This window comes from Stigmatopora argus, chromosome 3 (assembly GCF_051989625.1).
Source record: "Stigmatopora argus isolate UIUO_Sarg chromosome 3, RoL_Sarg_1.0, whole genome shotgun sequence".
Lineage (NCBI taxonomy): Eukaryota > Metazoa > Chordata > Actinopteri > Syngnathiformes > Syngnathidae > Stigmatopora > Stigmatopora argus.
In genome coordinates this window covers 14,627,321-14,653,041 of record NC_135389.1, presented here as the reverse complement: position 1 = coordinate 14,653,041, position 25,721 = coordinate 14,627,321, and the positions used below count along the sequence as shown (strand labels likewise).

Genomic DNA, 25,721 nt, shown 5'->3' with positions numbered 1-25,721 from the left:
AGCTCTTAGTGAAAAGTCACTCCAAAAAAATATTTAAGAGCTCCCAAATACGTTGCAGCGGTAAATCTACATAATGCCTTCATTCAACTTCAGTAATGTCAATGAGGAGGAAAACTGTTTACCTTCTTGAGGAACAAGTGACTGTTTTCCAACTCCAGCTCCATGGCCACCAAGATTTTGGCAAAGTGTCAATACATGATTTGCTCTTATACTTGTTTCGGCACATGTACTTTGCTCTTCAGAAAGCTTTTATTGGTCATCTCTCTGATGTACCAGCTCACTGGTAAATGTCTCACAGGATTATTATGCAATCATACAGAAAATATACTGATAGCAAAATGTTCTCTCTTTCTCTCTCTCTCAAGGATGGCCATAAAGTGTTTACGTAATAATTTCTGTAGTTTCTCCTGTTTCTTTTTGACTGGAGGCTGTGTTTTTACAGGTCTGTTAAGGTTCCGCTCATGTTGTTGTTGGGGGTGTGTATGCTATAATTTGGATATTTTTATGATGTATTTTGCCATGATTTGTGGATGAATCACAATTAGATTTGGTAGGAGATTTCCTACGAATGGAATTGATGGTCTAAGTTTGATTTTGATTTTTTTCATCTCAACGTTGATGAAGTGTGGACCTATTGTTGTCTGTAAGTTAAGAGTTAGACAGTTTAGGGTATGCGATCGCCCCCATTTATTTGGGTGTCAGCATTTATCGAACCATTTTTTTTCACCCAACCCATTTACCTTTCAATCCATTCAACCACCTATCCATTAACCATTATGTGTCCATTTATCTATATATATACACAACCTGCCATCCATCTATCAACTGTTGACAAACTGAAAAAAATAAGCAAATTTCTCAGGGTAATTTGTCAATGTTCAAACTGATCAAAAAAGAAAGTGAAAAGCACAGATTTATCAAGTGATTTCATAATCAATCATTTAGTGGATTTAAAAAAAAAAGAAGTGTACTTTGCTCCCTTTTTTTAATAATCTTTTGAACTTTTTATTCGCCAGTACTGCTGCCAGTGCGTCTCTATTTATAAACCGTGAGGGGGCGAAGCACACAGTAATTCAGGAGCATCACACTTTACCTTTTTTAATGGACAACTCACCCTCCCTCCCTTTCCATCCATGTATTCATGCAGCGTTAGAGAGTCTGTGGTGTTACGTTGTGGGTGGCAGAGTTCGGATGACTCAAAGGCTGAAGAGGAGCCACAGATAGTTGTTTTTGGAGGGGGGACGGATGGAAAGCTTTCATAAGTCTGCATCGTGACTAGCAGTAGCGCCAACAAGTTGAAGTGGCAAAGCTCAACGCTAGTCATAATCGAAAGATTATATCTCCATCAGTCATTTTACAGTATATACTATAGTGATATGTGTGAGTGTGGGTGGAACGGGGGTTAAAGTATACTGCACTACAAATTAGAATTACATCACATCAAGCTGCAATTTTCCAGATAATCAATATTTTTACAGAATGTGACAACCTGTTCAATGCCATTTCGAAGTTTACAGCCAAATCAAACAACAAACAAATACACTACATGTCATATATTTAACCAATTTGCTGCCATTTCTGGTGAGAGGCATCTATTGCCGTCAATGCCCTTGAAACATGATCATTCACTGCTAGCCCTTCTAATTAAATTGTGTTCTATCACAGAAAATTGTAGGAAAATAGTCGATGGGGGCATGTGATTTTGTTGTTGTTGTTATTATTACCCAATCTTTTTTTCTTTCATGCAAGCAAAGAAATGGAACACATTGAACTTGAAAAATGTCTTCCTTCACAAAAGCGATATTGTCTGATTCCCAACTTTTTGGGGAACAAAGCGTTTAGCAGTCAAGTGAAGTTGCTATATCCGCACTCATGACTTCAACTTTGATGGAAAATGTTGGACACTGTGTGAAATGTTACCTCCAGAAGATCAAAAGACAGATTTGCTGAAAATGTCGTGAATCAGGGAGCTAGGAGCCAAGTGAAGCCACTATGTACACACTCCTGTCCACCCAGTACTCAAAATCCTTCCTGGAATTTCAGAGGTGGTGTGGGAATTTTGCAGCATCAATCTGAAGGAAAATCAGAAGCCAGAAAGAATTGTCTCTTTCCTATCCTAATGAGAAGTGTTGTGAGAATGTGGAAAAATCAATCTGATAAAAAAATAAATAAACTGTCTGTTCAAGGAGTACAAGTACTTCGATCGAAAAGGTCAGTGATCTTGAGTGACAAGGCAGCCTTGAATAAAGATGGGCTACACACAAACAAGTGTGCACAAATACATGTGTACACACACTTGGGTGTTTGTTGTTGCTTCGTAAGCCATCTGTTGCTTCCGATGAGATTTTGGGTCACAGCCTGTTTCCTGAGTGGGATTAATAATCTGTCTGTGTTGTTGTGCATGTGTTTGTGTGCCTGGGACATCCAGAGAGAGAGAGAGAGAGAGAGAGCGAGAAAGAGAGGGTGTGCAGAAGCAATGGTTTACAAGGTTTGCTAGTGGAGTTGAGGATGCCGATGACGATAGCGTGGCTGGTATGCTAGACGGAGAATGTGCATTTCCATGTGAGTGTGGGTGTGATTTTGGAACATGTAATGGGATCTGTGAGGGCAACAGGAAATTGCTGGTGTGGAAGAGGGGGGTGAATGTGACATGAGACAGGTGTGTGTGTGTGTGTGTGTGTGTGTGTGTGTGTGTGTGTGTGTGTGTGTGTGTGTGTGTGTGTGTGTGTGTGTGTGTGTGGTGTGTGGTGTGTGGCGTGTGGCGTGTGCGTGGTGTGCGTGGTGTGCGTGGTGTGCGTGTGTGCGTGTGTGCGTGTGTGCGTGTGTGCGTGTGTGCGTGTGTGCGTGTGTGCTGTGTGCTGTGTGCTGTGTGCTGTGTGGTGTGTGGTGTGTGGTGTGTGGTGTGTGGTGTGTGCGTGGTGTGCGTGTGTGCGTGTGTGCGTGTGTGTGTGTGTGAGTGTGAGTGTGTGTGCACGTAATGGGGGTGGGTGGAAAGAAACCAGCTGTCAACACAGAGAAAGAATATATAGTATTGCAAAATTGCAAAATAGAAGAGGCACATTATCTTTCATTCGTCCATCTGTACTGCTTTGATACAAATATTCATTTTTGGAACTGCTTATCCTTACAAGGGTCACGGGGGTTGCCGGAGCCTATCCGAGCCAACAATGGACACCAGGCGGGGGACACCCTCTATTGGCGGCCAGCCAATCGCAGGGCACGAGGAGACAGACAGCTATTCACTCTCAATCTACTCTCCAGCCTAGCGTGCATGTCTTTTTTGGGATGTGGGAGAAAACCAGAATACCCTAAAAAAATCCACGCAGGCCCAGTGAAAACATGCAAACTCCACAAAGGCAGGTCGGAACCCACCGGAGATCGAACTGTAAGGTGGCGTGCTAACAACTCGTCTATGGGCCACCTAAGGTATATTTATATTTCAGGCGGTATAGTAGTATATGTAATATTTTGTATACATAGGCGTTAAATGTGTGCTTGTTTGAGAACACAAGCCAAAACATTCCAAGTTAGTTGGTGAGTGGGTGGTGCAAGCACACATGCCTTTTGGCGGTTTAAATAAGGCGGGCTGCTGTCAACACAGGGTGGGGTAAACGAAGGTGTGATGGGGGCTGTAGGGGGGCTTGGATAGGAAGTGTTAGCAGAGGATTAACAGACGCCCCGAGTTTAGCAGCATGAACTCTGTGTCCAAAGAGAGGCCATGTTCTGAGTGTCATGTCTCTCTTTTGGTGCTAGAGCCATTTTTCTCAGAAACTTTTAGTTGTTGGTACTGTTTTGGTAGTTGAAGCCATCATAAATTCCCACAGAACTATAGTATATATGTAGGTACCGTACACATATACACATGCAGAATAATGTTATATGTGACAATTCGCAGCTTGTCCTTCCAGTTCAAAAGTCTGTTGCCGTCAGTGGCCCTGTTAAAGGGTTAGGGTTACTGCCTTTGAATTGCTTACAATAATATGCCAAATACCTTTTCTGGATAGATAAACCTCTATTTATTTTTGATGAGCACTTGGGGATGCTGTATTTTAATTGGTTATGAGGGAGGTATTTGGAGAACCATGTATTGTTTTAGGCAGTACTTGGTGTAAAAGGTTGGAGAGTTGCTGGCGTATGCAATTAGCGGTGACGAGGTGTTGAAGAGACACTTGGTGTGTTCCGACGTACCAAACTAAAATTAGCGGTGCTCACTTCCTGTGCCCTTTAAATCCACAACGCCCGACACCAGAGTAGAGCCAAAAGTTTGTGCCTGCATGGCATTCCTCGCGTGCCCACCCCTGCCTGTCGATCACACTGACTGATTTAGCCATGAGAATTCATTCATTCATTTTCCATACCCCTTATCCTCACAAGTGTCACAGTGTTAATATGTAGATTTGAAGATATACATAAAATATATGACAGCTAAGGATCCCTAACTAGAGGAAGTATATTACATTTTTATTCGACTTCTAAGTTCCATTTGTTCATATTTAAAACCTAAATATATGTACAAATTAAACAATTGATTACAGTTTTGTTTCCTCCATTTTCCAAATTGTGTTGAAATTGTTTAAAATTTTGGTGACAACCACTTGTTATCATTCAGGCTTTTTATAAATATATCTTAATATTTTAATTATGTGTTTAAAAAATCTATTACCGTGCTCTAATCTATGTGGTGTCGTAAACAACATAACCACTCAGTGACTAATAATAATAATTTTAAATTATGGAGGTGATTATAGTATGTTGATAATCCTGTCAAGTGTCTTTGTCTTTCAAGGCGTAGCAAAACCTATTTGAAAACCAACCAACCATTGCGTGTGTAACACAAACAATGATTTATTGACAGTCACACCCAAAACCCACACAATGATTCATTCTAACTTTCCATTATTAAAGATGAATCCATCCACATGGTGCGTAATCATTTTCTATGACATTCCAGCATGAAAACAACTGGAGGAAAAAAATCAAAAGAAAAAAAACTGGATTTTTCCTTCCAATAAGCATCACCAGCCTTTGAATCAAGCAATATTTTTCACAAAATAACAAAGTATTGTTTCTCAGTCCATTAATCTGCTTTAGGGGCATTTTGATGACCTCCTCAGACTCAACCACACTAAGTAAAAATCCATGATAGAGATCAGATAATAATGTTATTTCAAATTCACACCACACACATGCCTCAAACACATTTGGACTTAAACATGTCAATATATTTCAACACATTGAGAGGATAAAAATGCTTTTCCTGGATGATAGCAAATATCCATATCGTAATATTGGTGCATATGCACTCAAGAGGTAGAGGCAGGTGGTGAGCATTTACTTGATTGTAATTGTTTGTCACAGTGTTTGTGTGGTTTGTTTCCCTGCTGTGATTACCCAAAAAATGCAATCAGAACTAAAAATTTGGGATGGGAAAACATCAAGACTGTCAAAACACAATATTATATATAAATACATTGAATGAATGAAGAGCTGCCTTCACAGGCCTTACCTTTCTACTTGATGAACCCTGAAAGGACCTACTGTAGCTGTCTACCCAAGTGCCTGGCCAAATTGTATTGAGAGCATCTGATTAAATTTCCGGAGAGGACAGCAAATATACATTTTCCAATGCCATGAAAGTGAAATAATATATTTTTGATCAAAGATAATAAGACTCCCTTTAGGATTCAAACAGCTTGTGAGAGCATGTGTTTTATAAAACTGCCTCTTTTGTCTTGTTTGCAATTGAACTTTACCACTTTTAACTTATGTTAACAGATGCCTATTTAATCTATTGTTCTCCATTTTACTATTGTTACTTTGACATATATTGCTCTTGGTTTATGATAGAATAAAAATTGCCCTTCCCCAAAAAAATAATTGAATATGTATGTAAACAAAGGTTCCACAAGGATCAAAAGTAAATCCTCCGTTCTAGTGAAATTTAATGTAATAATTTATGAAATTACATATAAATTAAAATGTGATTAGCAAGTGTTTACATGATTGAGGAGAAAATGTTTTCGTTTTTAAGTGCTCATATTGTAGGTGTGGACAATGAAAGGCAGTTTGAAATTGAATCCTAAATTATTTTAGGAATGTACGCTCCCATGCAAACACGTATTTAAATGCCTCTTTGTCATACAAAAACAAATTTTGATTTATGATGGGATACTACCCAAAGGCCAACACCAACAAAAACAAGACATGCACCTGCACCAGAAGCAGGAAAAACCTGTCTGGTGTGCTTACGGCCGTCAACAACGCGCCAAGGAAACACATCACGGCACAGTTTGTAGACAAAAATACCCATTTATTAATAACTTATTTTAACATTCATATGAGGAAAGAGGGGAGGCATTCACAATCTAATTCTCACTTCAGGGACCCTCGCCACCTCAAAACAAAACATCCACGTACCCCCCGAAAAGTCGAATGAGGTTAAATAAATAAGGCAACCTCAGCCAGACTGATTTGATCGGTGGGGGGTTCGGGCAAGGCTTTGGCCTGCTGTTGGCTCCCAGCAATGAATCCCAAACAATTTGCCATGCATTCATTATTGTCACTCAGTTGGTCCTATTATTCAAGATGTCCACGTGTGCGTCTTAGTTGAATTCCTCCGAGTTATCTTTATGTGCCCACAAGTCGCAGGATAAATCTGCGAGTAAATGGAGAGATCATTATATCGGCGTATATACTTTTGGGGCCATTTGTCTATAATATGGTTGGGAAAACACGACAATAGTTTAAATGTAAATAGAAAAGCCTCCTTTTTGATTGATTGATTGATTGTGGAGTTTTTTTTTGGCATAATCAACAACTATATACACAAAAGCGTCCATTGTGTCTTCACAGAAGACAAAAATTAACATGAGTCAACAGCTCAAAACAGCAGTCCAGTTTGAACACACTTGTAGGCGGGTTGACCACCAGTGTTCCGCTTCTCGTCACCGTCCGCCCTCGTCCAGCCGCGACGGTCAGAAAGCTTCTTTCCGGGATGCGGATGGCCCTCAAATGAAGGATCTTGAAGGGGTTCTCCCACCACTCCTCTCTCACGTGGACTCTAGAGGGTCCAGCTGAAAGACGTTGTGGTTGGTGGGCGTGGTGAAATAGAGGGGCTGGCTCCCGGGTGGCGTCACCACGCCGGCGGTGCTGGGGGCGAGCCGGTTGTCGCATGGGCTCATGATGCCCAGCGTACGCTCAAAGTCCAGCAGCTGGCCCATGAAGTTAAAGTTGGGCGATATGTTGGACTTTTTGGTCTTGACGATGTCGTAGGCGTCGTTCATGGACAACTGCAGCTTCTGCATCAGGTAGGCCACTGTCACAGTCACTGAACGGCTGATGCCGGCCAGGCAGTGCACCAAGACGCCGCGGTGTTGGCCCCGAGCCTCATCTAGAAGGAGAGAAAGTAGCAACGTTAAAGTGGCGAAAGGTACATAGCTTCAACGGCAATAGACGTCAATGGATGATCTGAAGTTTTGATGTCAAAAAGTCACTACAGTGTATTACTTAAAAAGGGTTCTCAGTTAGTTTTGTCAATTTAGCAGACGGTCATAATGCACAACATTGTTTCTTTTACATGACATCTTATTAGTTTAGTGCACAGGAAAGTGTGGGGGGTGATAGGTAACACTATTGCGCTCGTCTCCTGTGCAGCGGCAGGCGCCGGGCTATTGTGTAAGAGCCGCACTGAATGGTCCGGGCTGAAACCCAATAGAGCTAAAAGCCGGACGGTAATTTGAGCGTAACAGGAAGGAAGCAGCATTCAAAGTAATCTAGGACATGCCCCCACCCCCTCATTACATGAACAAAAGGAGCCATTTACAGGCCCTGTTGACATCCTGTGGGCCTTGACAGCAGCCTCATGACTCTGGCTGCCCAAATGGCGCCATTGTCATGGAAAGGAGGCTAATAGGCTACGCTAACCCAAAACAAGCAGAGATGCAACTTACTTCCTCTCTGGAACGTCAGCTGTTTTATCACATGAGCGCTAAAAAAGCTCAAATCCGCATTGCGCTCAATTTATATTGTGACATTGTGATGGTTTCTCACCAAAATCCTGCTTTATGAAGATGGCCATTTTGGTTGGATACCACATTTGGGTATTTTGGTGGTGAAAATGTGGGGATATTTTCTAAAGATTTAGCCTTTTATTCACATGTACAAATTTGGAGGAACCCCTGCGTTTTGCATCCAAAACCTGAAGAGCTGCCATGTTTATGGGATTTTCAACCAAAGAAAAACAGCGTGTAAAATATTTTTTATTGGCCCTGGTCCTTTTAGATATATAGTGTTTTTTTATCCTTTTGGGTTAGTTTGTTTTTTCTTTAACACATCAAACGCAGTTGTCATGTTTGAGATTTTAGGTAAGCGACTTTGTTTGTTTCCAAATTCCAAATAAATATTAGATTTGGATTTTTTTTTTACCCGATAAAACCTTTGAGCTTTACTTTGACTCCTGACCTTTTATCCACACACATTTGGGAATTTGCGCAGAGGTTAGAGCTCCTTTAAACATTTGGAAAGTCTTTTGATTTTGTCTGTACCGCCACCTGCCGCTTTGGCGAGCGCTTTAACCCTTGAATGAATGCATCATGGAAACTTGCATGTCGACATTTCGGAATTCCTAGAAGAACTTACCGATGAAATTGATGGCTTCGGGGAAGAACTGTGACAGGTTCTGGCTCCAGTGGTCCGAGATGGGAATCTGCTTATACTTGAACTCTCCGGCGTTCTCAAAGAGGTTGGGCAGGTTGGGCGTGACGTTGAGGATGTACTTGATGCCGTACTCCTCCAGCACGTCAAGGTTGGTTGAGTCCTTGGCACAGCCCAAGTACAAGTACGGCAGGATCTCCACGGGGAAGGACGGCTGGGGATTGGACAGCGGACTGCCGTCCGAGTCGGTGGCGCTGCTTGGGTCCACGTCAGACTCGATGTCCGACGAGTCCGAGCTGATGCGCAGGCCGCCAAGGCCCAGGACTTGCGTGGATGGGGGGCTACTGTCGGAGGAGCCATCCAGGTTGGTCTCACACAGATTGGGGAACTCAGCCTGGAACTTATTGAAGCCCCCTGTGAACAGAATGGTCATGTTAATATACAACCCATACAACACCGCAAAGGGATTGAATACATGGTATCAATTGGCTAATTATAGAAGTGTGTTCATTTTTGAGAATCATGTTTTAAGATGTTTCTTTTTAGGTCACAAACACTAGCAAGCCTCTTCTATTTTGGTTTAATCTAGCATTTTTTCCCTTAAATGTAAACAATTCTTTTAGTTATTCATATCAATCAACAATGTGGATTCAAGTATGTTTGTGGTTGAAAGAAAGCTTCTAGGCTTCTTTTCTGTCACTTTCTGTGACAAGATGATTTGTGGTTTTTAATAAACGCATGAAAAAGTTAAAGTAGTCAACGCTGGTCATAGGCTGTTGCGGTTTCCTTCTAAAAATGTCAATTATAATTATCATATTTAAGAGAGGAGGGATTGCAGCGGTTCCTGGGAAGCAACTCACCCTCCAAGTAGAAGGCCTTATAGCCCTCGTCCTTCATGCGCCGCAGCAGGAGCCCGAGCACGGAACCACCGTCCACGTTCTCGTTCCACTCGCGACTGTACTCGTCGTAGAGCACGATGGTGGCGCTCTTGCACCGCCGCGCGAAGCGCTCGCGATCCGGGCCGTCGGCGAGCAGCGCCCGCACGGGTAGGTTGCCCTTGCGGAGCCGACGCAGCATGAGGCCGGGCAGCGCCACGCTGATGGCGCCTTGGACGTGCGACGACTCGTAGGGCTCCTGGCCGCGGCAGTCCATGAGCAGCAGCAGGCAATCTCGGCGCGGCGCCTCCAGCTGCTCCCGGAGCCACGCCGACGTCTTGCTCACCGCCATGACCATCGAGTCGAGCGCTTGCTTCTGCGGGGGGGCCACGGGCTTGAACTTGTCCAGCATTTAGACGGGTCCCGGGAGAAAAGCGCTGTCAAACAAGAGGGCGGGTGGTCTCCGTGTGCGCCGGGGTGCTGACAGAATCCCACCGATGCTCCTTGCTCATTCGCACCGCTTCGTTCTGGACGTCAAAATGTAGTCCGAGGAGTTTGGCTTTCGAACAACCGTCGCGGCGAAAGATTGAATGGATCCGTCTTTCTCGCTTCTTCGTCGTCCTTCGCTCTCACTGAAGCCCGGACAGCGGAGCCAAGCTACTGAATGGCGGCGACGGGGGCGGGGGAGGAAGGGGGCGCGGCTTCGGCTCAGCATTCCATTCGCCGGCCAATCACGAGCCAGCCGAGCGGCGGTCGCCCTAGCAACGGGGGCCGGAAGGCGCGAGCCCATCCCACCCCTGTGTTGATGAATTGTTAATGAGTTTGTCATTCACAAAAAAAGAGGGAGCGGAATTTCCGCTCCGGATCAAGTGAGTGCAAACACGATGAAGAACTGCGGAAGGAAGGAAGGAGGGAGAGAGGGAGGGTGGGAGGACCAGGGGAGGAAGGGGGGAGTCTGCTTTCACATGCTGCACTAACACAATCCTATCACTCAAAAGTGCGTAAGTAAAGTACAACACGCGTTGCAATCAAATGTCGAAATGCATGAATGAAGCATATACATACAGATGTTGCAAAAATATGAATGAAGTGTACTGCTGGAAAAAGAAACAATCACTTTTGGGGCATGATGACTAGTTTTTATTATTAATTTTCTTTCAAAATAGCAATAATGTGTGGTACGGTGGAGGAGTGGCTAGCACACTTGCCTCACAGTTCTGAGATTCAGGGTTCAATCCTGAAAACATGCATGATAGGCTTGTTGAACGCTCTAGTGATTGGCTGACTATTACCCACAGTTGGCTGGGATAGGCTCCAGCATTCCTGTTAGGATAAAGGGTACAGAATAAAGATAAATTAATTAATTAATAACCTTCATAAATTATATTCATTTTGAAACTTAACATTTATGTTGCTAGTACATTATAGAGTACTGGGGGGGGGAAACTGATCTTGAAAATAAACACAACATTTGATACAAACATCCATTTATCAATTCATTGTGTTCAGTCTGGCTAGTGTCAGGTCACGTGGGCAGTGGCTTAAGCAGGGGTCTCCCTCCCTGATCACTTTGCCAAGCTCTTGTGGGTAGTGAAAGTGGAGCCTGAGGTATTCCCAGGCCAAATGAAATAAACATTTACATGCAGACTTTTTAGTCTTTTGCAATTGAAGAAACATGGTCGTGACCTGACTTGTTTTGATCTGATGTATGCATGCCATTACAACGAGCCACAACAGTTGTTTTATGAATGCCTGATGTGCATACAATGTAAAAATGCAAGTAATTAAGATTAGCATTGGTGGTTTATTTAGTAGGACAGAAGTGCTTGTTTTTACATTTCTATTTTCAAGAACAAGCTTGAGAAAGTCGCTAATAGCTTTGGGTTGAACACGCAATATACATTCAAGGGTATAGTACATAAACTAGGACGTAATCGCATATTTACGTTCCGACGTGTGGACAATGAAGCTGCAATCTGATCGTATGGACAAGAAAGGCCATTGAGGATTCTTTCGTCCTTGCTTATGTCCATAGATTTGGGGGATTTCCGCTACAACAGGCACCAACACTGCCCTGTCTCTGTTTGTGCACTTCAACAATATTGGCATGGAAATGAGCCCTCTCAGATTCCATGTGCTCGCTTTCCCCTGGACGCAGGGGGAGTTCACAGCACCAATAAGCTCAATCATCCACCCTGATTCTTTTGCTTCTTCTCCTACTGGGTTTTCTCTTTTATTTTCTGTCTATTTGACAATATCAACGTGGTACTTCCTGGTGGAAATCAGGCCCCCAAGGCATCCAAACCTACCCGCAGAGGTCTTGCTCTGGTTCTGAAGTAACAAGCATGCTCTCACAGCAGGGGTCCAACATGGTGCTGGATACAAAGCATGTGTGTGTGTGTGTGTGTGTTAGAAAATAAAGCGTGGAGCGACTCGAAGCTGGAACGCGGCGCCTTTGTTAACCCCGCTCCCCGGAACTGACCCCCCTCAACTACCCAGGCAGCCCCCCTCGTCTTTCATGCAGTGAAGGGAGCCAAGCTGTTTCTATTCACCTTTAAATACAGTCTTTCACTGCTGTCTGATATACATGCACCTCTACTCCATTTAGAGAATTTTTGGATGACCTTTTACTGGTTTTACAAGCAAACATCAGAACTGTCTCAGACTTTATCAAAAGACAAGCCACTGAGACTTTAAAATCAACAATGTTAACTTCAAAACCTCACTAAAATACTGTCGCGAATGCAAAAGTTACTTTACTGAAAGTCAATTTTTCCCTCACTGCCAATGCATTAAATGGACACAAATCCATGAAAACACACCAAAACTCTTGTTTTTTTCCTTATAAATTTAGAAAATAGATATTTTAGATGAAGGTAATAAATCTCAATATAAATGATGTAAAGAAATAAGATCATTGTCAAATTAGGGTACACCATAAACTGGTTGCCCGCCAGTTGCAGTATTATTAATTGTCTCCTTGAAATAAAAACTTACATTCACAACCACTAATGTGGAGCTCAATCCAGAATCACATTTTAAGATGGGGCACATATCTAAAACTAGGTACAATAATATACATTTGAGGACATGAGATTAGGATTGATGACATAATATTGCCCAAAAACCCAATCCTGCACTATATTCTATTTGTATGTATATTTGTTGACATCAATGTTTGTTTTGAAAACGTTGTCTTTGTTAAAGAATTTACATTCATTTACATCTTACCCTTAGTGAGTCTTTGTTTTGCAAGTTATCCTTTGCAGCCATGTTAACATTTTGTGCACATTTGCAAAACATTAACTAACTTAGCAGCTGACACAAGGTCAGTGAGGACTTGTGAGATAATAAAAGTAACACACAGTGCAACAAAATTCACGTGGCTCCTGTCCAAAATCACATAAAAAAACACAAACGTGTACAGACACACATGAACCTGATTAGTTTGTATATGGTTTGTATCTTTTGTGTGAGGACAAAGGACTTTGTGGTCTGAGACGAGCAGCCGATGGCAAAGAGACGTGAGGAAGGACAAGATTAGCTGGCTACAGAAATGAAAAGAGGGTGTGGTGGTCTTGTGTGTCTTATGTGCCCTCTCTTTCACACACACAAACACACACACTCACAGGGAATGTCATTCTGGAAACAGAAAATCCCTGCGTCACATGACAATGGAGTCCGAGACACACAGAAGCTGTCAGCGAGACTGAACGGCGGCTTGAGGCCTGAACTTCCTGTCCTTCTGCCCACTGCGCCAGTACAGATAACGCGTGGGTGTACTTTGCGATAACGACGTTTAACGCAAACACGCTTGCTAGCATGCCATCAAGATGCAGATAAAAAAATAATGTTAGAATTTTAACGGTAGGGGCGATCATACTGGATAGAAGGCAGAGAGGTATGCTGGAACAAAAGGTTTAAAAAAAAGTCACCATTGTAATACTCTGATTTTCAGGGACGGCTGTGGTATGTCAGAAATAAAACTTTTTTTTTTTACAGAATGATTTGAAAATGCCATGTTCTTTCTTGCAACTTTTTTCCATAAAACATTACTAAAATGTGATACTAAGGTAAGTCAAGGACCCATTTAATGGCAAAAACGCCATTGATTTTGATTGTAGTTAAAATTCAGAAAATGGGAAAGAAAAACACACTGCACATGCTGAACCTCTGCAAGCTGCTGTTAATGCTGCCAACCGCTTCCATTTCAAATGCAAATGCTATAAAATTCTATTTACATAACACACAATGGTGGCTCTCCTGATGCACTTTGTCACTACTTTGTGTGTGTGTGTGTGTGTGTTTCTTTTTCATTTTGTTCAAATCTCATCAGAATAGCGTTCACTGGTACATGACGAGCGAATGAGAATAGAGAAAATTGCTGCGCTGACTTGTCAGAGTCTACTGGAACACTCATCGACACTACTCATATATTACTTCGTATCTTGCATCATGCACCCTGGGTGCAACAAATAAGTCTAAGTGCCCTGAATCATAAATAAGGACTCATCAAACACTGTGCAAGAACACACTTGAAAGTATACCAGAACACTAAATGTTGTTCACAAAAGTGACTCCAACCCATATGAGGTTGTCTCAGATATCGCTAGCTGGGCGGGACAAATAAGTCTCATATTTCCCGAGAAGATAAATATGGGTGCAGACAGCATTGCAGACTGACATCAGGTTATAATGCTAGAATGTTAAGGTGCGACATCAACTTTCTGCCTGGCTTTGTGATGTGCACTAATTCTAAAAAGTCCATGTAACCATTTTTACATGTTTTTTGTTGGGGGGAATATAGTTCATTTCACAGTTCAAAGTGGTATTGTGCCGCTGACACAAACAATATGTATTTCTACAGTTGCTCGTCTGGTGTCCACTAAGTACTCCCTGAGTACTAAGTACTTTCTGGATGCAGCTTCTACTGCTTGGGCCAGCTGCCCGCACGTCTCGTGCCGGGTTGTGAATCTTAAAAGATTCCCCAGCGTTAAAGTGCTTAAAAGTTCAAAGCTTCTCAGTGGAGTAAAGATCAGGGCTCAAGGCCTCGACCTGAAGATCCCCACCGCCCAACCTTTTTCTGCCGACACTCTCTCCTCTTTAAGGAACAAACAGTCCGTTGGAAAGTGCTGATTTTGTATGTTTACCGCAGTCACTTCCCACTTTCCTGTTGTCAGACATAAATATTGCAACAACAAGAGGAATTCCTCTTCTCGCCTGTTTCCTGCGGTTAAACACTGAAGACCCAAAGACCAAACAGACAAACACAAAAAGTGAGGCACGATGCAAATTAGTCAGGAATATTCGGGAATCGTGGGAAAGTGGTAGAGGAATAGTTTATGCACTCCATTCTTCCAGTACTTCATCTGGTAGTGTTGCTGCTATTTGATTTCATTTCCCTTTTCCAGGTTGTCATTCATCGAAGGGGGCTTTTTGTTGGGAAAATTAGACAGTGTACCTGACCAAGTGTGAAGTTGTTGCATTAAGATGTGTTGGTGTGTGTGCGCGTACGTGTCCAGTGAAAGCAGACGGGAGTGCAGTCAATCCAACAAAGAAGTGCAGGTAAAGCCGATCGGGAGATGGACAGAAGATAGAAGAGAGAGGGATAAGTAAAGTAAGGACAACAACTAATTCCCTAGTCACGTAGCAGGCGCAAAGCTATGACAGCAATGAATTGTGGGGCATGACCCACAGCTCCCAAAGTGCCAATAGACAAAACTTTGCAGTCACATCTAAACAAGAAAGACATTTTAAGTTTAACAACATTTCAAGGGCTTGCACCACTGATGGTGAGTCTTTCCAAAACAGATCAATTGCTGCTCTCTTTGTCCAGGAATATGAATCTGGCATCCTTATGTCAATAAAATAACAACATTTTGTAGTAATCTTTAAATATCTAATCGCCTCTGAAATGTCCTTCAAAAATGGCATGATCTTTTGTGACGTCGGAGGTTGACGCAAAAGACAAGTTTGATCAAGTGCATCTCAGCAGAAAGAATCTTGCACAAAAATAACACACGTAAAAAGTAGCCTGGAAGCCCTGCAGTTCTTCCTAAGACAATACATATGGCATTGCAAGGCTCATGATAACAATTATCTTACAATATTGCAAAACAACAATAATATGTGGGCCAGAAAATCAATTTGCAATACAATTTTTAAAACAAAAACTAGATTTCAACAATTAAAAATAGAAAAGTAATACTAGTATTTGTTGAGTGCTTTACTAAAGTACCTAAAGTATCTTGAAGTTCTGATTAAATTTACCCATGGTGTGTACAAAATTCTTTTATGGCTGCATCTTCTATTCAGGTTGGCTCAATGTGAAAACTATGTTCGTTGAGGTAAATTAAATGAATAAAGGTCAACTCTTAAAAAAATTCTTTAGCTTGAAATAATGGAAAGACAGTGTGACCACATCATATACAGTAGATAATAAAAAATACTCAGCCACAACCAAAATGAACATCTTATAGAATCAAAAAGAGGAAAAAAACACTTAGTAGTATTCCTTGGTATGAAATTAATTCGGAATTAGTAAATTAGTAATCCTTCTTTAGCAATATATAGTACAATTCCTTGAGAATAACGCAAAATTATAGCTCATAAACTTGAACAATGTTGTTCTTGTAAGATATACACTAGTTCTAGATGCAGCAGATGCTTGCACATTCAAGTCACTCGCTGCAGTGACAGGCCTTGTGGGTCCGTCACTTTGATGCACGAGTGACAGGCTTAAGCCAAAGAGCGACGTTAAGAGGCTTCGAAGGATCGGCCGTGTGAGGAGCCGTCCACGAGGCCCCGCGCCAAAAGCATGAAGTGCTCTCGGAAGGCTTCCGGTCAGGATGATCAATGGCCCAACGGACACCTTAAGCTTCTTAAGGCTTCCCCCCATTCACCTTGTCGTTCCTCATAAAATCGAGACGACTATTGGCAGAGATAGGAAATAAACTGGAGTCCTGGAAAACTATTCGCTAAGCCCATAAAATCACCAGGGCGTTGCATACTTTACACACGTTACCATTGTGAGCATGTCTTGGGGTTTTAGGTGTCAAACTATGGTTTAAGGTTCAAGGGTGGGATAAGGCTCAGTGGATAGGGTCTCAAGCCACGGTCGCAATTTCAATTTAGAAATGGGGTCTCATGCCAGGGTCGCAATTTCAAATTAGTTTCGAGGAGGGAGTTAAGGCCTGATTTGAGTCTTTCAAATTCTTTCAACTTTCTATTCCAACTGGTAAAGTGAACAAGTTTCTATTATTGTTTACCGACTCATATTCCTCCTTTGTCCGTTTTGATGTCATCAGTGCCGAGGGAAATCGTGGCAAAAATTATTTTATTTGAATTCATATTGTATTAAAATGGCTTGCTTGAAAAAAAAAATTAAAAAAAAAAAAAAAAATTCGACATCCAATTCGTCTTTGTCATTGGTGGATTCATTTAGCAGCCTAGTTGTTTTCCACACAATGTTGGAGTAACACCCCGTCCTTGTCGAGACCAGGGGAGCCGGGAATTATTTTTCACGTGACTGAGGATCAAGGTGCATGCATGCAGGAACTAAAGTACTTCATGTGGGTTTGCTCAACTTCTTATCGGGTTCTCCAGGACGTGGCGTCTGGGTCTGTGGCATGGCTTGGCTGAGACAATCATGGACTTTGTCTTCGGTCAGGCTGAGACGTTCCTCCAACATAGAAAGAGTCTGAGGTGGGAACATACATTCACAAAATTAGCACCTTGTTGCCTGCATTACAGAAAAGAAATGATAATGAGAAGCAGGTGACACTCTGAATTCATGGCCAGCCAATCGCAGGGCACAAGGAGATAGACAACCACCATTCACACACACCCAAAGATAGGTGCGATTCATATTGTTCAACCAGCCTACCGTGCATGTTGTTAGGACGTTGGAGGAAACCGGAGTACACAGAGAAAACCCACGCAAGCCCAGGGAGAACATGCAAACTCCACAGAGGAAGGTCTGAACCTGCGTTCTTATCAGTCCTGACATACCTGTGTAAGAACTTCCAGCTGCTTGACCATGTGCTGCAAGATGGAGTTCAGAACAGGTGATTGTTGCATGTCTACCGGTGGGGCCACTTGTTGCATTGGTTGCATGGGTTGAGTTGGTTGCGTTGGTTGCGTTGGTTGCGTTGTTTGGACTTCTTCCGGGGTCTCTTGTGCCTTGCCATCCTCCTGGTGTTTTTTGCTAATCTTTTTTTTGTCTTTTGGTTTTTTTTTGCTCTTGTCCTTTCGTAGCTTCCCTCGACCTCCCTTGCGATTGCCATCTTCTTTTGGCAAGTTTTCAGCATCTCTGGGCGTGGTGACAGAAGACTGACTCTCGGGGATGTCAATGTTGTTGTCAGAGTGCTGTAGAGAATACATAGTCATTACATTACATAATATTTACAACATATTTCCAAGACAATTAAAACAATGGAATGATTAAGCTCAAACTTACATTGGTCACAAAAATGGCCATCTTGGATGACTGTTAACACTAGGCAACAAGACATGCAAATACAATTGATGACAACAAGACATTTATCCTCCTAAAACCCAAAATCTTGCTCGGCTAATTGGGACTTGACGAGTGTAAAAAAAAAAGAAAATAATTCTTTTTACATGTAGTTTCCTGCGAAAAATGATGTCCACATCAGAAGTGGACGCCAGACCCTTGTAGTCCAAAATGTAACATTGTAGTCTTTGCCAACCAAAAATGTGATGTCCACAATGTGGACCACAGGTCATAGGAGGTTAAAAATGAATTCATAGCCACACTAGTAGCATATTAGAACAAAAGTTTTATTTTGGTAAGGAAAAAAAATTATAATTTCAAAACCAGAAAGCTGTATTTTGGCAAAACAAAACACAATAAATTCCCACAAATAGTATTGTTTTGAACCAAAAATATTTGTCCGAAGAATAGAGAATTACTGTCCACTACACAATTATCACCCCCACACATAGAAAGGAAGGAAGCAAGAGGAGGGTGTCACACATTCCAGATTTAACGCATAGACCTATCAATTCCGGCGCTCTTCCTGTCTTGGCTTCAAAGAGCCGTTAATGATGGCAGGAGTGGAGGAGGAGTGTAGAGACACATGAGGAGAAGGGGAAGATAGAAGGTATTCAACAGAGGTGAACAAAGCTGACTCTGTCTCTGGCCGGCAATCTCTTTTTCATCTCCTCCTGCTCAGCAGCACATCTGGTTGACATCTGCTAAACTCATTTACACTGAGTGCATCCAGACCCCCCTCGAGTCGGCCCATACAGGAAGAGTGGTCGCAATCAAGCCCATTCTAGAGGTAGATAAGCAGGACGCACTGAGCGCCAATCAGCAGGACCCCACTGATTACCCTTTGTGCGAATTAAGAGGCATGAAAAGGATGGCATTAGTTCAGGTTAACATAAACAAATACGGACTGTGTTAAAGGTAAAATTGCTTACAAACACATACAGTGGCTGACCGGACAAGTTTGGATTTTGCTACCAAAAAAATAAGGGCTGCTCATCAGAAAACGTATTTTGACTAAATGAATAACCGTTAAATATGAATAGGTTCATACAAAAATGTGTATTTTAACTTTTTAGTACAATGCAAAAGCATTGCAAATATTGCATTTTGGAGCATAAATATAGTTACTACTTAATCACATAAAAAATGTCAATAGTGACCAGAAAAAGTAGTATTCAGGCCCCCCAAAAATATGTAAAAAATGATTTTGGAACAGAAGAAATCGGCAGTTAATCATAAAAAAAGGCTCTTGAGGTGACATCAAACAGTTCCACTATGTCAGAGCAGAGAGCCCGACTAATCCAAGCCCACATGCTAATAAATCGTTTGATCCCACAGCTGTGGACGATATTCAAAATGGAAAGGAGGCTATTTTGAATATGATGTTACTTTTCAATCATCACAGCTGACCGCCTGTGTCCTCAGCTATGAGGTCACTTTCTGTAATAACTGTCACAGGTTTGAATGATAAAACAAGTTGTCTTTGAGGTTTACAAAAAGTAAATTGGAACCCTGTTGAAGACAACATCTGTTGATATGTACAAAAACACATTGGATATTATGCGGCAACCTTTTAGAATTTGTATCGAAATAAGTATTCGAGAGTTGTTGAAAATGTTAAATTGTGTCATTTACCAAACCATCAATGACACCTATGACCTTTAAAGATCTTTAATGCCTAAACACGTGTATTATCATGGTGATAAATGTCAACGTCTGACTAAATGAAGACAAAAAAAATTATTGTGAAAGAAAACAACTTCCTTAACAACGTGCGCATGTTGATACTTATCGACTTGAAGTAGATAATTACCAACTTGCTTTGATCCCCTGACACACAGGAAGTCAGGTGGCTGGCTTTTGATGATTGTATCGTGCAAAGAGTGCAAGCTGTGTTTGCTGGGGCGCCACGCCCGGAGGCGCAGGAAGACAAAGCACCTGCAGGAGATGCGCCACCCACAAACCATGTAAGAGTGTACGCCGTCTAAACAAACTAAATGTCTGCCAGAGGTGCGGCTCTTACTTCTTTTTTTTTTTTAAAGGAAGTCGACATCCGCTCATCTATCTCAGCGACATCCGCCCACGCTCAAACCAAAACATCCTGCTTGGCGGCTTTTCAATGACACACACATACACACGAACACACACACAACTATCCGTGCCAAGGCCTGGTTACGGCTGAATAGTGGCGGGTCATTTAGAAAAAAGGCAGATTTCTGTGGTCAATTTATGTATTTTAAAGCTAAATGACAACTTTTTGTGGAAAAAAAAGTTTGCTTGGTGAATCTTTGCATTTCTCGATCCAATTGTAACTTTTTTCTGTTCGACACATTGCCATTAGATGAGACGCACTTTTTCTAGTTAAACGTTTCTGGTCGACCGTTCAGCTTTACTGCAAAACGACAACTTTTGTAGTCAATTTTTTTTTTCTGAATTCCATCTTTTTGTGGTTAATAGCCATAAAATTTGTGTGCTTAAATACCTATTTTTTGTATACCATTGAATTTTTACAGGAAAATAAATCTTACAGATCAATGAAAGCTCAAATTACACACACACACACACACACACACACACACACACACAAAACAGATGGTTTTGGCAGGGGTTGGTTGGGGCAGCATTGTCACGGTCATCATCAGGATGGTAAACATCCTGTGTCCCTGAGCACAAAAAAAACCTGTTTGTTCAATTGCTGCACTAAACTTTGACCTACTGAGTTTATCGCTAAAAATGCGTTCACTTCTAAAACAGTAAATATCTTTTTGCCCATTCCAGTAATGAAGGACAATTACATCCATGTCTAATCTCATTAGACATGTTTTTGTGGTCAAGCATTGCATTCATGTGACAAAATATTGGCGACCAGCAGGGAAGTGATAGAAGTACAAATTATATTTTCATAGTTTGCTCCATGCTGTAAAGGGCCCTTTTGTTCCATCGCTCATGAGCAGCGTTGAGAACATGCAAGTAAATCTGAAAGAATGACACACATGATACGTGTGCCAGGTGCTGATTTTATCTGCCAAAAAACACAAAACATGTGATTCCCATCCCAACACATCCAAAGTCAAAGGATGTTCCAGTGGGAAAATGTCTCAGACTGGAATAATACATTAGCTGCCATCAACAAGGCCTCTTTCAACGCTATTCTGATGAGATCTGACCCTCTTCAGGGAAGATAATGTAATATCCTGCCATTTAACGATTTACCATATTATACCATTGATGATACGTATTACTTTTGGTGGTGATATTTTATGAAATACTGCAGTTTTTAGGCTGCAGTGATATGCTGAAGTCAGAGGTTACGGACAAATTTGAAGAGCAGGAGCAGCACAACGATGCCCACTTTGTCCTTAAGTGAATATACAGTAGGGATGCACTGAAAAAAATGTGAGATTGTTTTGGGACACCTGAGAAATAGTACAGACTTGCTAGACAATACCCTGCATGCGCAGTTTAGGTTAAAAAACATTTTTTTCTAACGCCTTGGTATAGTAATGCCTCTTAATGCATTGCATTGCTTGTAAAGTGTAAAATTATTGTGCTTAACAGTCATTGGCAAATTTAAATCGTGTGTGCTAGCTGTTTTTTGTCAACACAGACATGTACACAGAGATGCCTCGTTGAATAAGGGTGTCTATTGGAGCTACCTTATCAAAGGCTGCCATTGCAAATTTTCTTCAAATATTGTCGTATGATTTTGAAGCTATATTGCCCACTCCTACTTCCATTGGACCCTTCCATCTAATTTTGCACAACACAGTTGGTAACTTTTAAATTTCTTCCCCAGATTTTTCCAGCATGTTTTGTTGGAGAAAAAAGTGAATGTGTAAATTACAACAACGACATCAGAAGTCTCAGTATCTGTCCTGTACATCCTGACATTGCTGTGTTTTATATGAAGGACAATGCTGACTCTTCTCACAGATTTTACAGGGTCTTTTGTGAAATAACAGCATTGTTGACTGTACGTACTTCAAATTGATGAAATACACTAAAAAAGGTGTGTTGGCACGCTGCTGGTTTTCTTTCGTTTCTTGTTTTGGTCCAACGTCATGGCACAGTTGCTTTTAGCATAAGGACAACCCTCAGCGTCCCATGACCATGACTCATCCCTGGCTCGACATTCTTACATAAGCAGGTGGAGCTTCCTTCTTTAAAAGCAACCGCAGCTTCACTTGTATTATTAGGCTGCTCGTTGAGCTAAATGCTAAACTAACGATTTTAGTATTCTGAAATCCTACAGGAAAAACCACATCATGTGAAATATACTGCTATTATTATTCACAAATTGAACATCTATGCCAAGTTTTTAAACATATGATCAGTAGTGGCATTGATGTGCCTGATGCAACCTCTTTTGTGGATTTCATTGCCAAATTCTAACAATTAGTGGCCAAGTAGCAACCACTACTACTGTACTTAATAGTAAATTATTTCATTGAAACAACTTCCTTTTGGTCCAGAGTGACACTTGCTAAAAGACTGCATATTAATTCTTACATAACATTTCTGATTGCCGTCAACAATTGCATGCTCAGTCCTTTTTTTAATCAAACATTGTATTTGGCCCCTGTTGAGAAAGCACAACAGCCCTTCACAGGATCACTTGCTTTACAGTGTAGCTTTAATGATAAGATGATTTTAGCATCTCTAAATTATCACAGCAGAGTGGATAATAAGGACCATCCTCCATCACGACCCTCATCTTCTTCAAAGCAACACAATAACAGAGGAGAAGAGCCTTTCCTATAAAAAAAAACAATTAATCCTCGGCGTCCTCGCCACACAAGTGGCAGCTGCACTAGCGTTTTTATATTTTAAAATAGATTTCATTCTCAAACACTTATCATTCAACACTGCAGCCTATTTCAGTTTACCTTTACACAACAATGACCTTAAAAACACTCAAACACACAGTATCTTGTGAATGCCTGGCCACAAATTGTAGAAAATCTACCCCCGGTGTGTTAACCTCAAATTTATAATCCGCCAATTAAAAAAAAAAAACAATGCCAAGCTCAAGACGAATATTAAATTAAAATTAGACTATTTGACAATGTCAATGATTTTGTCCAGTGTAGGTGAAAGAGCATTGACAGACGGGCCTTCAAAATAGTTTCAATTTTAAATCGGTTTAATAACATGTTAACGTAGCAGACAACTTGGGCAATTGAAACTGGAAAAGTGGCGTAATCTAGCCATCTGACTCAACTTGTCGAAAGCACCGCACTGAAACTTATGTGGACACTGCAAAATGAGGAACTTTCAGTTCCTTCTTTTTCTATGGTTCAGTCATTTATCTACTCTGGTTCCTCATTTTAATTGTATTTAAAGGTGACTGACGAAATAACACTTCCTGTTTTCTCTTTGCTGGTGACACACGACACTAATTCAGGTCAATGTCATGTTACACTGTCACACCATTTTGTTGTAAAAGGAATATGACAACACAGTCAAAGCCTACTGATTCCGAGAAATGTGTTGTTTAATGATTTTTGTTGTGGTGACAAGCTTTTCGACATGGACCGGAAACATATGTTTCACAAGATCTGCTGACATCCATCTTAACATTGAGGGTTATCTCCAGCTTCCTGGACATGATCACAAATTCCCCTCTTACCAAAAACGTGAGCTAAAATCGTACAGCTGAAATCAGAGATTTGATGGAATCCTTTGTATTTTTATTTCTGTAAATTATGTGACAAGTCATCACACAGTGGCCTTTTACAGAAAATATGTCAGTCAGAAACGAGGCCTACGCTGACACGTTTAGTCACTCCCCAACCTCTTCTGCTGTTGTTTTTATGAATTATTTTCCCACCTCTCACCGTTTCTTTCCCGGCAAGCGGAGGCGAATCCTTTCATATCCAGGAAGTGAATAAGCGTCATTGTGGCTTGGTGAGGGATTAGCCCATTTTAAAGCTCCTTAGTAAGTAAGATTTACCCTCATAATTCACATTTTCACACACAGATGGATAAATGGAGGTAGAAAATGTAGGACTAAGCTGAAGTAAATTTATCGGGTGTGTCTTTTGTAAAAAAGTGATTCCACTTTTCACATTGGATGCATTTAGAAAAGAACGTTGTGACAAATTGCTGCTATAGCACTCCATATTTGGAAAGTCAGGTGTGTTGCTTTTAACTCTAAACACAAAGAAGAATGAAAAAATGATGAAAAGGCTAGAAACCCATTCTTAATACCTTGTAGAAATTTTGTCAAGGAAAAAAAAATCAAAATACACTGTTTTCGGACAGCGACAATTTAATAAAACTGACTTTTGGTTGGAGATTAGGCGGGCAAATCCAGGGTTTACCAACTGAAAGCTAATTTGTTTGTATAGGAGGCCAAAAGATGGATCCCTGTTACATGGATGTGCCCCCGTTTAACTTTCAAGTTTGCACAAGCACTGAAACTACTTCCTCTTCCCCACATTGATTGATGCACCTCTCACTGTGAGCAGCACAGCACCACTCATTGAATACATTTGCCGCCCACAGTGCACAAGGAGAGATGCTTTGACATGAAAAATTGGCCCGATCAGCTCTTTGCCACTAGAGTAATCAGCTTTTGGACACAATACTCGGTTGTTAATCTTAGCTTTCTGGCCAGCAGAGCACATGCCATGTGGACTTACCACATTACACACCTTCTTTAAAACAAACATCCCAGAGCGACTACTTTAAGAGTGACAAAAATGTCACACTGACATAGCGCAATTGACTAATAGGATTCATACTTTTTTTCTTTATATCAAAGTGCCATAGTTCTGAATAAATTGTACTACTCTATTCTCCGAAAATGTTTAATTTGTTACATATCCAAACATTAACTGTACCACTTATGCTCACGAGGGGCGTTGGACTGCTGATTATCTACAGGAAGCCGATCAGTTTTATTATTACAAATTACAGATATATTGCAACTTTACTTAACACAACAAAGCTATTTTTGTGCGAAAACAAACAAAATAGAAAATTGAGAAATAATTTCATTCTCATCAATAATTCCTATCCTCAAATTATGATACAAGAATAATTTCAACAACAACAAAAAATCTCACTTTTTTGGCTATATAGTGACATGATTTTGCAGTCCTATTGTATTTGTGAAGGCTCATGAACTGCATTTTAGTATACCAAGAGCCTTTATGACACAGCCCACCTGTGGCTGTTACAGCCCAGAGGGGTACGGGGTCTAAGCTATCTTGACACCCCCACATTGTGCTGTGAAGGCCAAAGTCACAGCATGGTCTCGAATCCCCCCATCGCTCTGTCTGTCAAGCCCACCGCCGTCCATGCCTATGGCGGACATGCTGGGTGCTCTCGTCTCTGCTTTGACCACCTGCTATTAGCATCCCACAGCCTGCCATTTATAATCAAGTGTTTTAGCTTTGTTCCTCTTTTGTACTACTAAATAGGGGGTGTGCAAGCATTGTTCTCTGAAGGCCACTTTCAGAAAAAAACAACGGATGCAAAAGCCAATTTGAAATCCTTCCATTTTGATTTGTCAGAGAAAGGATTAGAATTGGATAAAGATATGGTTTTTAAAATACATATATTTAGGATTTGATTCATTGGCCTGTGTGTGACTACTAGCAACAAAATAATCACCGATCCAACGACATCATTTTGTCATTTAAAACATAAATTCATCAGAAGTTAAGAATGGA

At 41.3% G+C, this 25,721-nt stretch overlaps 3 protein-coding genes across 7 annotated transcripts in view; all 3 read right to left on the bottom strand.

Moving 5' to 3' along the window:
- LOC144071990 (solute carrier family 23 member 1) overlaps positions 1–6,546 on the bottom strand; it is a 55,740-nt gene extending 49,194 nt beyond the window's left edge. The window contains exons 1-2 of the mRNA XM_077597534.1: positions 6,468–6,546; positions 5,507–5,559 (exon numbers count right to left, since the gene is read on the bottom strand). Of these exons, the coding sequence (XP_077453660.1) occupies positions 5,507–5,559; positions 6,468–6,546 (132 nt within the window). The remainder of the gene's footprint in view (positions 1–5,506; positions 5,560–6,467) is intronic.
- dusp6 (dual specificity phosphatase 6) lies at positions 6,290–10,164 on the bottom strand. The gene is made up of 3 exons (XM_077595260.1): positions 9,513–10,164; positions 8,638–9,066; positions 6,290–7,390 (listed from the first exon to the last, which is right to left on the bottom strand). The coding sequence occupies exons 1-3, from the start codon at positions 9,937–9,939 to the stop codon at positions 7,050–7,052; spliced, it is 1,197 nt and encodes a 398-aa protein (XP_077451386.1). The 5' UTR covers positions 9,940–10,164; the 3' UTR covers positions 6,290–7,049.
- A 145-nt stretch (positions 10,165–10,309) lies between these two features.
- poc1b (POC1 centriolar protein B) overlaps positions 10,310–25,721 on the bottom strand; it is a 24,685-nt gene continuing 9,273 nt past the window's right edge. For 4 of the 5 annotated variants that reach the window (XM_077595252.1, XM_077595254.1, XM_077595255.1 and 1 more), the window contains 2 exons: positions 17,538–17,894; positions 10,310–17,226 (listed from right to left, as the gene is read on the bottom strand). In XM_077595252.1, the coding sequence (XP_077451378.1) occupies positions 17,095–17,226; positions 17,538–17,894 (489 nt within the window). In that variant the 3' untranslated portion in view covers positions 10,310–17,094. Of the gene's footprint in view, positions 17,227–17,537; positions 17,895–22,746; positions 22,798–25,721 lie in introns of those variants that run through there. The other variant, XM_077595256.1, reaches the window with a different exon arrangement.

What these genes read in the sequence shown, in the direction of transcription:
- dusp6 (XM_077595260.1), bottom strand. Translation starts at nt 9,939, where the DNA reads ATGCTGGACAAGTTCAAGCCCGTGGCCCCCCCGCAGAAGCAAGCGCTC. An exon ending in TAAGGCCTTCTACTTGGAGG is followed by an intron (nt 9,067 to 9,512) that starts GTGAGTTGCTTC and finishes TTCTGTTCACAG; the next exon opens with GGGGCTTCAATAAGTTCCAG. An exon ending in CGAAGCCATCAATTTCATCG is followed by an intron (nt 7,391 to 8,637) that starts GTAAGTTCTTCT and finishes CTCTCCTTCTAG; the next exon opens with ATGAGGCTCGGGGCCAACAC.